Raw genomic sequence first — 19079 nt, 5'->3', positions numbered from 1 at the left:
TGTTGTTTTTTTTTAATACCTGCCTGCCATCCATTTCCAAATGACCTGAAGGTTTTTCTGCTGTTCAACCAATGCAGAGTTAAAAGGAAAACAGGTACAATTAGAATTAACAAAGCTGTATTCTTCAGGTTCCCAGTGATGAAGAGAATAAACCTGTAGCCTAGAACAGCCATCCCTTTGCATTAGCTTTGGATTTTCCCACGTAACACTCAGGAGTGCTAAATTAAGGTAGTGTCTCTTTTTGAGAGCATCAGACAAATTGGAGGCGTGGAATAAGATATATGCAGAAGAAGCACATGTGATCACCTGAAAGTATAGACTGATCCATTATCATTTCTGCTTTACTTAATGACATGATGTGTTTAAATGAACTCCATTTGATCATGATTTCCTTGTCTCAGGGGCAGAAATCAAGAACTACAATTTCTTCAAAATATTTTGTTAGGGAACGATTAAAATAGCTACCTCTTCATTACTGTGGTGTAGGGGAAAATTGGTTTAGAAAGAATGCTTTTGCAGGACAGGACTATTTCCACCTAGAGTGCAGATGTTACCTCACCTGTACTTCTGTGGGGCAGGAGAAAAATCCTCGTGTACAGTAAGAAGGTGACTGAAGTTCAGTATTTTAACCTCAAGAGTGACCAAGAGAAATAAAGCAGAATGAAAGCACTAAGTGCAAATCAAATGTCAGTGGTCTTGAGCACAGTTTGAATACCAGGTTGCTCTCACAGTAACTATAGCTATCTCATTTAATATGCAATACAAGCAACCCATTTACCTCCTACTTTTGTAGCTTTTGTGGTACTATAAACTTGACATAGGAGCAGCTAAAGTTCATCACGTTTTGGCTCTTTCCTAGCATAAGGCTTTTTGGTAGTAACCACTGTGCAACTTTTGCCTGGTGTTACAGTTTTGAGTACTACAGCAAAGAGCAAGATGAGAGCAAGAGCTGGATTTGGAATCAAGTTTGTAATAAGGAGCTTTCTGCAGCAGAGCTCATCACTAAGCACTGATGATAGCAAAGTACATCTACAGAGCCTTGTCCCAGATGAGTCCTGTGTTAGTTTGTTTCTGTTCAGCCATCTGACTGTATTGTTTTCTAGAAAGCAGCATGTTATACTGGCATAATCACTGATGGTAAATAAAAATATCTGAGCTCCTTTAGATAGATATTATATTCAACATACTTATCTAGTATTATGCCACTTGTGAAGCTGAAAGAAATTGCTGCCTGTTAGTGGTCACTTATTTAAAAAAAAAAACTACACCCAAGTAATGAATGTGTTATGTAATCAGCTTATATGTATTAATATCAGGCTCTGACTGGAAGTGTGGAAGCATCCATACCTTCAGTTTTGCCTTGTAAAATGATTCTCTGGGTACACGGAATCAGGCTGAAATTAAAAACTGTAACCTATGGATGATGCTATGTGATAAGTCTGTGCATTTTGGAAAAAAAGCAGTCATGTCCCAGCATTCTCTACGGAAATGAAAGGAGAAAGGGTGGTGAGCCCACCTTCGTCACTTCAGCTAGGAGCACGTTCACTGGGAACATAGGAGCTAGCTACACCTTTCACTGCAGTGTTACTAAAAGGCAAAGTTCATCACTGTAATTTCTGAAGCTGAAGTTACTTGCACCCTGTTCGAAGAATATCTGCCACTTGTTTTCCCAGATGTGCTTTCCAGGGTTTCACCAGGCTGTTCATGTTCACAAGAAGTTTGCTGCTCCTAGAGTCCTCCTGGCCTGCTATCAGATAGTCGGTACCTAATTTGAAGGAAAGAAAAAAACACTTGAGTAGAAGAAAAATGCAGAAATTCTCTACTCTGTAAGGATTTTGTAAGTGGCATCTTAGCCAGGTTCATGCCGTTTTTAAATGCCAGTTTGTGCACATGCAGTCTTGCGTGTACACACTCATTCATGTGCACGTTGTCAGCGCTCACTCCTGGAGTAACAGCTGAGATGATTACATGCAGAAATTACAACTACAGGTTGATTTAGTTCTGAAGGGCTTAGCACTTGCAGACTCACCACCACCATGCACAGATAACCAACTTTGAGTCTCAACTCTCTGACTCTTGTTCTAAGTTAGCATAACTCTGTGTGCTGTAGTAGCTTTGCTCCTGGCTTTTATAGACGTGAGTAGCAAAATTCAATCCCAATACACATGGAAACTGGTTCTGTATTCAGTTATATTTTCAGCAGCCTATGTGTTCAGGGAAGAAGAGTGTTTTAAAGTCCTACACAGAGAATAGGTAAATTTATATCTCTTGTTTTGCATATTTACTTGCATGCTTTCTGTTTGTTTAATTTTACTTGTTGTTGTAAAACTGTGCCCTGGTTGTTTGACCTTAGCTGAGATTAGTACAGAAATCCTGACGGAAGGCAGACAACCTTTTTATATCCACCCACTTAACTGCCAAAGAGCAATTCTTCAGGTTCCATCTGTGGAATGAAACTTTTGGAGTAAAGACAAGAAGAAACTGAGTTGAAAATCTTGGCAACAGAAAGATCACATTGTTAGTGTTCCTGAGGGAAACAAAAACACAATTACTGAAGTGCTTGAGAAGAGCTGCATGGGGGGGTTGGCTGGTGAGCAGCCTAAAGGGCCAGATTAATCTCCATGCCATGTGCAGCTTAGCTGACATGGCTGTTCATTATGGCACCTATGTATTCTGGTATAGCAGTGAAAAAAGTGAAACATCTCCAGGGTGACTTGATTTTTTTTCTTTGTATGACTTTGTTATCTGATAAGAAAATGCTTTTTACTGCTTTTTACTCCATCTCTTTGATGGAGATGAATGAGAAGTGTTCAGTAGTTGTAGCCAATGTTCCTAATGAATTGTCAGCACTTTTTACAGGGGGAGCAAGCTGTTGGCTTGGGTAGTTGCACTGCTCATGCAGTAGCTGTTGAAAGTAGTTTCAGTCTAGCTACTGTCCAGTGAATAAAGAAACGTCCCATCTATTGCCTTTCATTACATCCACCACAAGGAAATGTGTTTTGTACTTGTGTTTAAATCTGGAATTACTTTTTCTGTCCTTTATTGTAGTAGTCAACAGAAAGAAGTGGGTTCACTGTGCTTTACGCTACCTGCAACTGCTGTACCACAGTGAATTATTCCAGCTAGATTTTATCTCCATTACTCTCATACTGTGTAACTTCCTTCTTTTCAGAAGAGTTATTCCTGATTTGCAGTATTGCAGATGCAGAGGATGAGTCTGATGAGCACCGTAACAGCCTGAGTCTCATCCCACAGAATAAGTGCTAAAAGCATTTTGTTCTTACCAGGATTGAGAATGGGACAAGTACATCCCCTGTTGGTCCAGGATTCTGGGTAAATGCTTCTGTTGCTCCGAGCAATTTTCACTTTACCGGACTTCAGGACCTTCTTCACTTTCACAACAACTTCTGCATGTGTCCCTTTGTCATGAGCCGACAGGATTCTTGCTTTTATCACTGCCAAGAAACATATCAAGATGGAACCAGCACAGAATTTCTAAATGATTTTTTTTATGTTGCTAACAGGTAGAATTTTAACATCTTGGAAGAACATGGAAAAACACTGCAGTTGTACCAAAAGTGTGTGCCAGTGCTTGTGTGTTTCAGTCATGATTCCTTCCAAATAAATTTGGAGAAGGAAAACTGAATTTTTTTTTTGCTGAAGTAACTGATCCTTTCAGCATGGTATTTATCAACTATTCTTTAATGGACTGCTGTCAGACATTTGGAGATTACAGAAAACAACTGTACATATACAGAGGAAGGGTGTAAAAACAGATCAGCGGCTAATAATCTGATTTGAAGCACACTGATTCTGTGCCTTATATTTGACAGTTTGAAGACTCGTCTTGAATTGGCATAGCTTTAACACTGGCCTTTCTATATTTGTGTCCAGTGGGAAGGGACAGTCTGCTCCACAGGAAGGAAGTCAGGAAGTTTCCTGTCAGATGTATCACATGGCTGAAATTCCATGATTGCACAACAAACCAGAAAAAGTATTTTTGTTCTGTGGCCTAACATCTGGTTGCCATGATAGATTTCCTTTAATTTAATAGGCTCCCATAACTTTTTGGCAGGGTAGACTCATCCAGCTTGGTCCCATGAGCAGGCTTTGTTGTGTCATGACAGAAGCGTATTGAACCTCTGGATGCTGAAGCTTTCCTTTCTTGCTTCATGTGATGGCATGAATCAGGTGTTGATAAATCACAGTATTAAATACATTCTTGGTAAGCAAGCATTTGAGCCTGCATAATGACTGCAGAAGCAATGGCAGAGGTCAGTCATTCCACAGACTTAGTGTTTTTGCACTCCTGCTGTAAAAAGTGAAGGAGGAAAGGAGACACCAAAGAGCCTGGCGTGAAATAAGCTATTCACTGATCAGCTCTGGTCTGAAGTTGGACATGTCTCTATACAAAAAGCACAGAAGAAATCCAACCTCATTTTGCCAGTTCTGTAATTTTTCACTCCTATCAGCTAACAGCAAATAACATGCATAAAGAACGCTGTGAAAGTATCATCCCTTGAGGGCACTTACCATAAGCGTATTTCATTTGACAGAAGTCAGTGACGCTTCCAAGCACCTTCTCTTTGCACACACACTTTTCTAGCAGAAGAATCACAAAATACAAAAGGTTGGAGAAGAGCCAGGAAATGAGGGAGGGAAGAGAAGCAAATGCTATTCAGTTATAAAGTTTTATGTATGTAACTCCCATAATCTGGATGGACTTGAATAGTCCTTGAGCGTGAGCTCACTTATTTGCAAATCTGCTTCTTGTTAGGTAGTATAATAATTAGTTTGAGATCTGAACAGTGCTGTCAAGTAAAATGAGGCCCTCATGGTGTCTATTATATAGTTAATAAACTAATACTAATAAAGATTTTTTTATTAGAATCAGATCCAGGTTTAAATCAAGTAAGTAATAATATCCTTTTTTTGATCCTATAAGCTAAGAAATGATGAACCTCACTGTTATTAACGTAATACTGCTCTCAGGAAAGTCGAGGTATACAATAGCTGGTGCTATTACTTCTGGGTCTGAAGTCATTGATGCTGGTAAATGTGGACTTTCACTTGTGGCAAGCAATACTGACAGCATTTCAAGTATTAAAGGCTCTACCTCATTCTGTAACCTTGCTTACTTGATGACATTATCTTGGTACAGTATAATAATTCTTTACTTTCTGTCTTGAGCTGCTGTGCAATGAGGGATACCTTATTCTTAACATCGCTTTTGTTCCACCCCAGAGGTGGCTTCATTTCAGTGATGGCTGACACAGTCTTTTTACAAACAGCATTTGAAGCACTGAACAACACATTGAGTGATTGAGGTGAAGCTGAGTAAATTTATAAGCATTATGACAATAATTAAGAATACAGATGGAGAATATTTTTCACACAATCTTACTTATGATTCATTGGCTTCCAAAACCCAAAGTTGAATAGCAGAACCTTGTTTGGAAAATAACAACATAGGTATAATAACCAGTGACAGCTCATATCAAGAGATGTTGCCAGCAGGAGGACAGAGTAGAGCTAGAGATGAGACAGAGTCTGAGTCAGGGTGAAAAGAAGAAGGAGCTGGCACTGAGTGAAGTTACTGGATATTCCCAGACTTTGGGCTCTACCTGGGTGTCTCAGAGCAGAAAATCCCTGCTCGTGGTCATTCCATTTCCACTCATCTTCGCTCTCATTAGTTGGTGTTTGCACAAGGTCAGGGATTCGTCCCCCAATGGGGATGTTAAAGAATGGCTCGTTGTCATAGCTGGAAGGGCACAAAGAAGAGAAGACTTGGTTAGGACACAGAGAAGCAGATTATGGCTGCATCCAAATAGTTAAGCTTTCTCCTTTCAGGCTGGAAGTGTAAGAGCAAAACTTCACTTCTTGTAGAGAAACCATAACATCTAGGCTGTTATTTAGACCTCACCAGTGCTGACTTAGCATTTTTGTTTTTAAATAACTACATTTGAGGCCTTCTTGTCATTTTTTCTTTCTGGTTGGATGGTTCATAGGTTCGGGCTTTATTTTTGTTACTTTTTTCTGAATCAAGTAATTCTAAGTTAGTGATCACTTGCTGATGTCAGTAGGAACTGAGGACACTTACAGGACTGATAAAACTGCAGCCAGTAAGTCGTAGGATTTCTGTACTGAGATTAAAGCATGTTTGGGATGCATATACCTGCCCAGCAGACATAAAAGAAAGACCTTGAAACTCACTTTGGGCACAGAGGAGAAGCAAGCTCTCCAGACTCTCCCATTTATTTCCAAGGCAAACAGATGTAGTTAGGAATACTGTACAGACTCCTATGGGGTTGTGGTGTTGCTTCTTATTAGCAAAAGTCATCATTTCAAGATTGGCTTGGATACAATGGATTTACAAGTGTGCTAGCCATCAAATGGAATCCAAGAGACCTTTTATGACTTACAAACACCTTTTCAAATTATATGCATCCCCTGGCCTCCTCCAGCATCCTCCATTTCCTGTCATTTTTGCCATATTTCATTTAACCTTCATTTCATTTTTACAGAATCCCATCTCAAAGTGAACTCAAATGAGGGCTTCTTTACCCATTGAAACAGCTTCCAGTATGTTGGTCGCAGTCTCTGGCACAGTCACAAGGACGACAGCCATTTTCTCCAAAGCCCCAGTAGCCCATGAGACATCTGTCACAGTTGGGGCCCGCCACACCTGGCTTGCAGTAGCAGAATCCCGTCTTGGGGTGGCATCGCCAGCTCCGGCTGAACGTTGCGTTGGCTGAACCCATTGGCTGGCAGGAGCAAGCTATGGAGATATGGTAAAAGGTGACTGAGATTATGTGCCCAGGGCTCATCTGGTCATGTGACATTTTTGCAAAGCTGTTAAATTCCTGCCCTCCTCCTGATGCTCAATGGTTTTATGTCAGAACAGTGTAGATTATGTCAGAACAGGTAACCTACACTTGCAGTATTTTTTATCTTTTTAACTCATTAAGCACAGCAAGATAAATCCAGCTAGGTCAATCCTTTCCTGTATACAAATCTGGAACATACAGGGTTTTGAAGCAGTAGAAGCCGTGCGTTCATTTTTCAAATGGCTTGCAGAAAGATTCACTAGCATGGATGCGGTCCCAAATGATAGCTATTGCCTGCAGTCTTTCCTGGGAATAGCATTAGACAAAGCTAGTGCTTCCTCTGGAGCTAGATGTGGCTTATTCAGGTGGTTCAGACAATCTGAAATATTTATTCAGTGTCTGCTTCTACACTATCTACAGATTTCTTTCCTTGTGAGTTCTGGGGGATGTTTTACTGTGCAGTACTATACATATATAGAAAAGCTGATGGCATTTATTATAAATAAACTTGTTAAAAGAATAGGAAACAGAATGAGAGAGGATCTCTAAACTCACTAGATGTATTTTACACGTAGCTGAATAGCAGTAGGATAAAAATACAAGAGATCTTCCTAATGCTATGGCCAGTTTAACACTGGCCTGAGCAACTGAAGACAACTTGATAATAAAACAGATACTTACAGCTCCTATGGGATACTGCCTTCAAATACAGCAAATTGTCATAGTCCCATGCTACCAGTACTTTCCCAATGTGACAGCATCAGGGAATGAGGTAGAAAATCGTATCTGTATCTATTTATATCTCTGGCGGTGCAAAGCCAGGCTCAATTGACTCCTCCTCATCAGGGAATATGTTAACTGAGATGTTTGAGCCTTGTGCCAATGGCTCTCTGTAGGTAAAATACAAGCCAGAAACCCACTAATTTTTCCTATTCAAACATATTTGATTAAAATGGGAACTGAGCTGAACCCCAGGCCTTCGTATTTCAGTTCTTTTTTTATAGTAACAAAGAAGCTTGCCCTGGTTTTTCCTTGTAGCAGTGTCTTAAGAGGAAATATATCACTACATCATCCATCTGTAAAAGGGAGGAAATAAAAATATTGTGGCAAAGACCTGCTTTAATAGAGCTTTTCAGTTAAATGCTGGACACCCAAGGTGTTTGGATAGCTTGGATCAGGGGCCAGCCTTCTGGATGCTTATCTGAACCAAACACAATCTCCAAAGCTTTTGATGTTTGCCCATCATTGCTACTAATCAAACTACTTTTCTTCATGAGCTCACAGATAGCAGAACAAATGAACACTGATTCCACACATCATTTTCCAAGGGGGGAGTACGTGACTACAAAGAGTGTTAACTGTAGCAAGCACAGATTCACTTTCATCTGCAACTTCACGTTCGATGCTCAAGAAAAAAATATCTTTCAAAAACATATGAGAAAAAGGGTGAGCAGTTTTGTTTAATAGGCATTTCTCTTATGATCTGCTTACTATGTAGTTATTTTTTTCACCATGCCCTGTGTTCTTTATGCCAATATTTTTAATAATATTATTACACTCTGCTGTAGACAGATCTCAGTCAGTTGTTTTCAAGGGACACTAGCACAATAGCCTAAGGACAAAAAATAAGCGTGCTGTCATGGGCAATGTACTCAACACAATGAGCTGGTTGGCGGATGGCAGCAGGCTCGCCTGTTTGCCACAAAGCAGTCTTGACTTTGGGAGCAAACCCAGGGATTTTGCTGTCAGTTCTGGAGAGCAGGTGTAACAATGAAGTGCTCATTAGCACTGACAGTTTCAAAGGCAAGTTCTGATGTGTTGCTGCTCAACTTGAATTACTTCTGCACAGAGTTCTGTAGGACTGACTACATCACCCTAAAAAAGGAGACACTTAACTTGCATCCAACTCTGAAAATGTATTAGATTTGGGGACAAGAAGCAGAAACACGTGCTTCCATTAGTGCAGACAGGTCTGAGCCACAAGCAGTGAGAGGCTGCCAACATCTGTGTTGGCATGAATCCAGATTTCTAATTTCATCCTAGTATGTCTGTATCTAAAATCTACCTGTGGTGTGTTCACATAAATTTTCTCATATTTCTGCAACTTCTGGATCTGTTTTTATTCTCATCTTCCAGTGTTCAGGTTTTATCAGTTAGGGTCACATGACAGATGGGTAAGTCATTAACATCATTAGCCTACCTGTCACGAACCAATTCAAGATAAGACCTTCACCCATCTTATCCCTTAGGGAAAGTACTGAAGGACAGTGACTATAACACTGACAGGAGCTAATAAGGAGCTAGAAGAAATGCCCTTTTTTTTTTTTTTTTTTTGGTTTGTTTTAGTTATTTCAGGGTTGCAGTTCAGGAAAACTAATGTTCCAAATGAACATGTTCCCCAATTAGAAACAGGGACAGCCTTCTGGTGGATCAGAGAGCAGGCCGAATCAATTAATGTACAACACTTTCAGATGAGTTATACAAGTGGCTTGCAAATGCTTTACTCAGTCTGTGTTTATTTAGCATTTCAGCTTGGGTGTGTACATTGTCTGGCTTACAGAGTGTTATGGCCAAAATCGTTGTGCATCTAAGGAAACTCCCAAAATAAGAGCTCACATGTCACATGCTGAAGGGGCAGCTGATGATGACTGGGTTTTATCTGCTTCTTAGTATCACAGATTTGCAGATAAACCTTACAATGAAAGAAACAGAAAAGCAAACTTCCAAAACCTCATCTTTTTACATTTCCCAATATTTAACAAAGAATTTTTCCCTGCTCATTTTTCTTTCTTTCCTCTTGGCAAACCCTAGTTTTCTCTATCTGCCTTCCCGTCTAACAAAACACCAGCCAACATGACAATAGCCTTGTTTGTCAAAGGCATCATCAATTATGTTAGGGACGGTGTGCAGACAGCTCTGGCTCAGAGATGGCTGGTTATATGGGTCTCCCCTTGACAGCAGTGTAATGCAAAACACTTCACTGTGTATTAGTAGTGGCTGTCAGTCACAATGTATCACAAAGCGTCCTCTTGGCTTTTACTCTCACTCCTACCCTAAGATTTTTGTTATCCTACTGGATGTTGTATACTGTAAAAGAGGGAGACAAGGAACAAAAAAAATATGAATTATTCATGCAGCAATCTCCACTCCAGTCCTCAATAAATCTGTCCGCTCTCAGCACAGCTGTCTTCCCCATGTTATTAGACACAGATGTAAAAATGTAATATTGGTTGCAAAAATATGATCCCCAGTTACAGGAAAATAGTAAATGCTCCAAGTGACTCAGTGAACCAGGATGTATATCCCCTTAAACTTCTGTCTAATATTGCATAAGAAACAGCTATGGGCAGACTGATGAAAGACAGACAACAACACCTTTTGAATCTGAAATATATGCATGTGCATCTTTTGTGCATACAAACAAATCAGAGCTGTTTTTAAAGCATGTCAGATGTGGGGATGGACTCAGCCGATGATGCTTCTTAAATGAAGGCAGTAAGATAGACAGCTGTGTGTGTGGTCAGAGCTGATTAAAACAGACTGAACCAAGATGTGATCAGGCCTTTGTGATATTACAATTAAAAGTTCAGTGCCTCTGCTCAGAAGTAAAAGGAAGAGCAGCAGAGCTTTTCAGAGTGTGTGCATGTGCATCTGGCTACATTTTAATTTTCAACCCTTGTGCTTGGAGTAAAAAACTTGTTTTCCTGGACAGCCTTACTAATGGGTCTACATGCCTGCATTTTATTTAAGCTAAGCAAAGTGCGAGTACAAAAGAAGGTGCCATTTCAGAAGGATCCTTTAAGCCTCCAAATAAGCCACAGGAAAGAGCCAAGGATACAGCAGCTTTTCTAATCATTGGTTAGGAAACGATTAGGCTTCTGAGTCAATGCTCTCCTACAAATCTATATTCAAACCACTTAATCCCGTGTTGTCACCCCCAATAACAAGCAGGTGTGAGCTTTGCTCTGGTACTCTTCTCATGCCTTTCTTTTTCTTATTCTTTCTTTTTCCTTTTTTTTTAATAAATCTAAACAGTGTCAAAACAAGGCCCTGTACATGACCTGGCTCTCATTCACCTCCAGCTGCTAGGAAGAAGAGAAGCAAAGGGATCAGAGGCAGACTATCTCTGCAGATGAAAAGGAATACCAGATTCACACTTACATGTCAAATTTCAACCTATTATTATTTTTTTTTTCTCCAAGGGAATGTCTTTGCAGTCTCGCATTGGAGGGTCAGCAAAGGGTGGTTTGGATAGTGCCAGGACATCCAATTGTTATACAACTTTTTTTTTTCCTAGCAGTGATTAAGAGACAATGCTGTTCATTATTATGACTAATGCTTAAAGACTCTTTCTGGGCCTGGGCAGCGTCCTGTTAACTTTCTGGGAGCCTGAGGGGGCTGTCACAGCTGAACTTAGACTTTGCTCTGGATGGCAGAGCACTCTTCAAGCGTGCTTTCTCAAAGGGATTAGCACAGCATTTCATTCAGCTTTTTCATCAGATTTCCTTTCCCAGCTCAGTATCCACTGTACACATGGGTCAAGTTTTGATCTCCCATGGAGATTTTTCTTCTCTGACTTCAAAATTAGAAGCTGAGAACCAGGCAAAAATCATCCATTCACTCTGCTGTTTGCAGTTTATTATTGCTTTTCAGCTCTTGCCCAGCATGTGAGTTACTGACTATTGTAAGCCTAGGATGTTTTGTGTGGTTTTCTCAAACTGAGATGATGGCTTGGAAGTGGTACATATAAATCCTGACAGATGTAATGGTTCAGAATTGGCAGTTCTTCTGCTTATGACCAGTAGGCCAAGGTTTGAGGGAAATGTACCTGGTCCGATGGTCATACATATTAGCAAGGTTAAAAAAAAAAACATGCAACAAGAGTTTTGAGGGTCACACAAGCTAAACAATTTGCTCACCCAGATTATGCTTAATAGCAGTGCAGGTTTTGCAACATAAACGATGGAGAAGAGAGCCTCTGTTACAAATTGCATGAAGTCTGCACTAGGCTTAAGGAGCTGATGTTAGTGGTTCTGGAGGTAAAATCTCCCCTCTATCAAATTAAGTCTGTTCTAACCCAAACAGTTGTGCCTGTCTACACTGATGTTTCCATGTTTTCTGTCACTGATGCCCCATTTGTTTCTATGCAAGTACAAGCATTGTGCACATACAGTCTACTGTAAAACTAATGTTATCTAGAGTGAACTACATGCCCTTATACCTGAATATCACAAGCATTCATGTATGACTTTACTTGCCTGAAGGAGTCCCACTGACTTAAGTTATGCACAGATAAGGTCACACTTACTTATTAGTAATAATGCTGAATCAAACCTGTTAGATTCATCTCAACCAATGGAAACTCTCTAGTGCAGGTTAATGGTCCAGAATTAGGGACTTTTAGTCCCTAATTAGTTAGGGAAAATAAATAGACACCCTTTAGAGGGCAATTCACCTTGTCTATCATAGACATTGGTGTTAAAGCACAATAAATCATCCCTTAGACATCCTACTGCTTCTCCACTGACTGTACACAGAATCTGGAAAAGACATTTAAATTTCAGGATGTCAGCAATCTAGGCTTGAGTGCACACAGTTACATTTGAGGTCCTGCTGCTGGTGGAAGCACCCTCCCAGGTGAAAAGAATGCTATTGTGGCTGACTGGCATGATCATAATAAAGTTCTTTTAACAAGGTGAATTTCTGCTTATCCATCTGAACAGTTTTTCTTTTGCTATGCAGAGTATTGGCAGGAGGCACTGAGAGAGGCCTGTAACCAGACCACAAAAGATGCAGAGGTAGAATCAAGGTCTGATTTCACCCAGGCAGACCATTCTAGGGTTTCCCATACAGGTAAGCTGTATTTTCAAATGTTTTTTTTCCTCTCTGCTTTTCTCCTGTGCTCCTTGACTTTAGTGGTTATGTAATATTGCATATGTTGCTGGTTTCTATACCATCACCCTGGTATTAAACACAAGCACTTCATACACAAAATCTTGCAGATACTATAAGACTGAAAACTAATTTGGCATAAAATTCTGTTCTCACTTCTGAGCAAATCTGTTCAGAATAAAAACAGGACTGGAGAGAGGCCATCATAACACTACAGCATATGGGGTAAATGAGATAAGCTCATCCCAACCCAGTGTTAGGATCAGTGTTATGTCAGTGTTGGTTGGAAATTATGAAATCAAAGAGAACAGGTTGTGTGAAAGTCTGAGCTAAGTAGAAAGATACTCCATTGGAAAGAATACGAACGTGCAGAAATATGGGATGTGTTGTGCATGCTTTAAGCAGTGTCACAGGCCATTAGGCTCAAGGGAGAGGACTGTTTGTATCCTGAGTGCTTAAGAGAAATCTTGATGAAGACCAAACATGCATGAGTATAAGTGACAGAAGCTGATGTTCCCAGTGTTGGCAACTGATGTCTGAGTTGGAGGGAAGGGAGACTATCCAAAGGAAGAAATGAATTTATGTGTATTCTTGGATACAGCAATTTCCAAATAAATACCAGATGGATTAAGAAGTGTGAAATTTGGCAGGATACTCAGGAAACATCAAGACTAAGAGAGATTTGGGCTCATTATGGCTATGTTCCAGACTGGCTGGATGCAAACTACCTCGATCCAGAGGTTATAGACTCATGTTAGTGCCTGAGTTACTTACTAACACATCCTGCTGAACTGTTAATGTGGCAATTAATTTGGGCAGAGCACCTAGAATTCAGAGATAAGTCTGAAAGCTCTGATTCATCTGTTCCAATAGGGGTGCAGTTTTACTGTATACACTGATGTTCACTGTACTGCACAGTCAAACAGAATTTAAGAGTATCTTTCACATAGGTACACCATCCCCTGTCTTAAGAGAGATGCAGAAGAAGTAGTTAAATAAAACATGCTTCAAATGAAAAACAGAATCACATTATTTTAAATGCAAGCACAAGAATATACCTTTCATCAGAATGTAATGCACCAGGGAACTATAGCAGTTATCATCAAAATTGTGATACCATTGAGGGCTAGACACAGAAAATCAGGAAAATGACTTCTAATCAGAAAACTATGGTCTAGAAATAAAAAAACAAACAAAGAATAGTAATACCACTAATTGCTTCCATAGCAGTTGATTCTTTTAGCGAGCTTCCACCATTCACTTATCTTCACTGAAGGAACAGAATCACTTACGTTTGCAGACCTCTGCAGAAGACATGGGTTTCCCTCTATCTCTGTAATACCCCGGTTTGCACCTCTGACACCGATGTCCCTCTGTGTTATGCTTGCAGTTGTCACAGACTCCACCACTGTGTTTCCCTGATGCCAGCCAAACACTCAGATCAAAATGGCAGCTGTCAGCATGGTTGTGACAGCGACACTCTGATGGGAAACACAGAAATGTACTTCAGGCTTATCTAAGAGGCACAACAAATGATACTGTTCAAACAGTGTAATTTCCCTACTGTGAATCATGGAGGACATATATCTGAATGTAGCACATATTCTTTGCTTGCAATCTCTGATATTTCTTTAAAAAAGAAATCACAATTCCAACCCAAAGAACACCCAACCAAGAAGTTTAGCTGCCACATCTTACAGTAAGACAGGCCAATGTGATGGGATTGTAAGTTGTATAAAAAAACCTCAGAACACTACAATTTATGCAGTCACAGCTAGAAGACTGCCTGCTGGTGGAGTGATTGCTCACCCTGGCTCCCTGGATCATTAAGCTCTCTCCCACTTACTTTTGCATTCATTTGGTGCCCCAGTTTTTCCATCTCCTGGCTTCCAAGGCTGATCATTGTATAGCGGTGCGCATTTCTCACAGTGGTCCCCTGCTGTATTGTGTCTGCACACACACTTCCCATGGACCTGTTGGGGAAAGAATACATTCAGATAGCAACAGGCATTAACGTGGTGGAGTATGCCCTACAGCCTCAGGAGGCAGAGGGATTTCTGCACTGGTCTCCCACAGCTGGGAGCACTATTAAGAAACCAGCAGAGACTTTAGCTCACCTGTAGTGTTATCACACTAGCAGTAATGAAAAGGCCCAGTTAAGCTTTGGACTGTGTAAAAACGTGCCTTAAAGTGTGTACTATGGGCTTCAATGTGGTGCACAAAGTTCTGTAATCCTGAGCTACTTCCAAGAGATGCAGACACTCGTACTGGGAGTGGCAAACAAAAATCCAGAATCAGACTGTTCCCTCTGTGCACTGTGGAGGATGCATAGCACTGTAACCACCCACCATCACAGCTCTGCCACTGCACAATACACAAAAAGCAGAGGCTGAGATTTCATTTTGACTGCGGTGTGAATTGAATGTAATCCTTTAATCTCACCATTAATGTGAGTTACGCTTCTCCATGGTCTTTCCTGAAAGTCAGATTTCCCCTTCGCTCTCCTCCCCCAGCCCCATCCCGTGTAGCAGGTAGTTTGGGATGAAGACAGAAATGTTCAAAAGAACCCTTGCATGAATGCTCTCCCCTGCCCCCAAAGCCATCTCCCTGCAGCAATTTGCTCCACGCTGCCCTGGTTTTTAATCCTACCAGACCAGATATGTCATGTAGCTAGCAAAGGGAATAGGCTGCAGCTGATGCCATTGCCCCTCTATGGCCAGCTGGCAGATTTGCTGCTGCACAGAGCGGTTGGCTGCTTCCTCACGGAAGACTGAGCACAGACTTCAGGGTATGCATTTCTGTCAGGGCTCAACACCAGTAAACCTCAGGAGGATACAGCTTGTAGCACATGATGTGATGCCTCTCCAGACCTTTGTCCGGGAAAGTCATCCATGTTCAAAGCCCTAAATAGGATGACAAATTAGAAACAAACAATAATACCAATAAGCAACAATACTGGGCTTCTCCCCATTTGAGTTTGGTTCTCCAGGCTTTTTAGTTCCCCCCCTTCCCCCCCACGGAGAAAGAGATTTAACAGCAGTGATTCCTTTTCAGAAGCCACAGAACAGGAAAAAGGACCAGGATTGGAGAAAAAGTAAGCCTGACCCAGAACTATTTGGGGACACTATTTTTAGTGTCCATGAACTATGGACTATCAGAACTTTACAACTCATTCCAAAATGGACTAGGACCCACAATTTTGGATCCAATCATCCCTTAATTTAAGAAAAAATGACAAATTTTGTAATGAAATACACTGTAAGTTCACTTAAAAAGAGAGAAATAGGTATACAAAATAAACATTTATTCTATATGAAAAAGGGAAAAAAAAAAAAGCATGAGAGAAATAGAGATTGTACAGCTGGGAAATGGCAGAATTAAACTATGCAATCTGGTTTTAGCCTTGAATGACACGATCAAATATTCATTATTCCACAGGACCCTGTGCTTACAGTGCACAGCACAGATGGTGTGAACACTCATGAACAATTATTCAGAGCAAATAGGAAAGTTTAGTTAATGAGAATCATCTAGGAGACTGCATTCTTAAGAGAAAATTGCTAAGAGGAGAATGCAACAGGAGGTGACACTAAAATACAGAAATGGGATCAAAGGAAGAGAGAAAAACAAGTAGAAAGCTGAGTTGTTTCTCAGACAAGAAAGGTGATTCATGGATCTAAGTGGCTATGACTAAAAGACTAGTTAATGGGAGAGAAATCAAGCTGTGAAGAGACCTCTTAAACTTACACAAGAGGTGAAATAAGGATAGAAGAGGCAGCAGTAAGAAACAAGAGAAACAATTTGTTCTTTTAGTGAGGAAGAGATAGGAAAGGTAGCCAGGGATTGAAGTCCAGGAAGGAACAAGAATGATATGTAGGAAAATGTCAGATAAATAGGAAATGGGATATCTGCTCAGGGAAAGAAGAATGTGAGAATCAGACTCAACACCACAGCTGCAGGCATGTCTCTTACTGCTATTCCCCGCTGAAATAAGCTGTCAGCTCTCAGGTGAGTCCACAAAGCAGGTTGTGCTCTGTGCACAACACGAGACCTCAGGATCTCACTGGAATTCAAAGATGATCAAATCATAGTAGAGAGAACAAAGAAATACAGATTTAGGGGGTACTACACTCGTGTTTTAATTTCTTCTAGAAAGCAGGGTTGAAGTCCAAGGTGATAATGATGATTGGATGATTATCACAGAAAAGCAAGGATGTGAAGGGATGTGGAGCTACAGGGTGACCATAGCAGAGATTGTGCTCTCACTGAGCACAGTGTGGGTAGCAGGGAGCTGGCATCAGGGTCCACAGACAGCCCCAGACACATCACGATCAACGTAATCAGGGCTATTCAGGAGGAGCAAGAGACAGGCCGAGAAATAAACTCACATTAAGCTGAAGTCTGATTAGTTTATTTCAGGGATTTACATGACTACATATAAATGTATTCGTACAGCAGGTGAAAGATTAAGATCCAAGAGATCTGCATCTCACATGTCTAATATTTCACTTTAATACTCAATATGTGACACCACATCACTCAATGCTTACTGATCCTTAGATATGAAAATATTTAAGCCTGTACGGGCTTTTCCGCAGTGTTCATAGCTGCAAAAATTTAGCACTTGAGAAATAATACAGAATTTGTTTTTCTAACACCTCTCTTCATCTGCTTCCCCTCATTACTGCGCTAACTCCGGTTGTCTCCAAGGATGGTTCCCATTTCTCGGAGTGTCATTCTGTTAAGAGTTGTTGGTCTGACTAGTTTGCTTGAAGCTGAGCAGCACCTTCCAAAACTGCAAATGGATCAGGGGAATAGGTGCACTCACAGACAGGCAGTCTGTGTGATCATACAAACTACTGCATTTCATGAAACCAATCTGTAGCACTGTGTGCTCAACCTGTAATGGTTTGTGTTCTTGTAGTCCTGCTTTCAGAATGCTTTCAGCCAAGGTTACTCATGTCGCTAATGCATGTGATGAGCTCCAAAAATGAAAACCGTAGCATTCAATCCTAATATCCTGCCTGCATCAAGCCTCCATTTTTCTAATCAGTTTTTGCAGGGGTTCAAAGTTGCTGATATATTGGCTGTCTAAGGATATTCTCAATCCAGGAAAGGAACACAAATTTTTTACTACTTTCAAGGCACCATCATTAGATTTAGCAACCACTTGAAAGCAAATTCTCCTTTTGTGTCTTGGTATAGCAGCTGTATTTTTAGACAGCAATTTCATGATATAAAACCTTTGGGGGCAATCACAATTTAAAACATTCTGCTTTCCTTACTGCTCCTTTCTGGGTTACCACTTTTTGCATCATGCCCTGAGTCATGTGTAAACTGGACTGTGGAACTAAATCATATTTTTTTAAAAGTTGTTTTTTTGTTTTATTTTTCTTTTACCTTGGCAATAATATTTTTAATCCAGTTTAATTCCCTGATCTGACTCACAGCACAGTTGTGCTGTTACAACAGTCTGGTATTGCTGCCAAAGGCTTTGATTTGTACATTTGCCACCTGAGCAGCTTGAGTCATGACACAGAGGTTATGGCTTCATGGATTTTAATGCCAGAATGATCAGTTCCAATCTTTTAGATCAACCTGCTACACAAAGCCATGAATTTCATCCATACAGTTTTTCCATGGAACTCAATAACATCTGGTTGATTTATTGTGAATAGTGTAGAGCCATATCCTGCTTTTGTACAATGGTTTAAAAATTATTTCTGGCCACCTTTGTTTACAAAAATTATTTCACCTGAATTCTGCTCTTCAGGTGAGGAAATAAGTAGAAATGTTCCATCTCTGTAATACCTTTTTTCTAATCATTTTTTTAAACTGTTCAGCCTAAAATAATACCTCAAGCTTCCTGCTTTCTGATTGCCCCCTTAGTTTCTTCTACCTTTTATCCTTTCTCTAAACGTTGTGGTTGTTGCTCTTTCTCCTGAACTATTCTCAGTCTATTTTATTTTTTTCCTAATGAATGAAGGTTAAAATTGGAAGCCTTCCAGAACAGAGCAACTGTTGCTGATTCGGAAAAAATGTTTGTCTTTGGGCTCTGTATTCACTTTGTGATGTCGCCAGAACAATTTTGGATACAGCAGTTTGCAATGACATCAGAGGCTGGTCCCTTACCTGCTTTTAGCAAAACAGCCCTTTCTGGGTCATTTTCAATGGTTAAATACAAGACAGTGCATCCTTCCCCTCTGTTTATCTCACAGCTCAAATGGGCTCCATTGTATCTCTAGATGCTGTGATGTATCTGTGCAGATTTACAATAAATTCTTCTCTATCAGGTCCTGAGGAGAGCACATGCAGCTTTTAAGAGGCCAAAAAAAAAAAAAAAAAAAAAATACTTTGAGT

At 40.3% G+C, this 19079-nt stretch overlaps 1 protein-coding gene across 1 annotated transcript in view; it reads right to left on the bottom strand.

Annotated features, from left to right (window-relative positions):
* Positions 1-1628: 1628 nt before the first annotated feature.
* LOC306950323 (netrin-4-like) overlaps positions 1629-19079 on the bottom strand; it is a gene marked incomplete at both ends in the record, with an annotated part of 42926 nt that continues 25475 nt past the window's right edge. Inside the window, 7 exons of the mRNA XM_079540554.1 lie at positions 1629-1765; positions 3285-3455; positions 4534-4602; positions 5625-5761; positions 6565-6778; positions 14012-14200; positions 14566-14692. Coding sequence (XP_079396680.1) covers positions 1629-1765; positions 3285-3455; positions 4534-4602; positions 5625-5761; positions 6565-6778; positions 14012-14200; positions 14566-14692 — 1044 coding nt within the window. The remainder of the gene's footprint in view (positions 1766-3284; positions 3456-4533; positions 4603-5624; positions 5762-6564; positions 6779-14011; positions 14201-14565; positions 14693-19079) is intronic.

The sequence above is a fragment of the Tetrao urogallus genome (assembly GCF_951394365.1).
Source record: "Tetrao urogallus genome assembly, chromosome: 10".
Classification (NCBI taxonomy): Eukaryota; Metazoa; Chordata; class Aves; order Galliformes; family Phasianidae; genus Tetrao; species Tetrao urogallus.
Note: the sequence above shows the minus strand (reverse complement) of the source record. Positions and strands in the feature narration are given on the sequence as shown.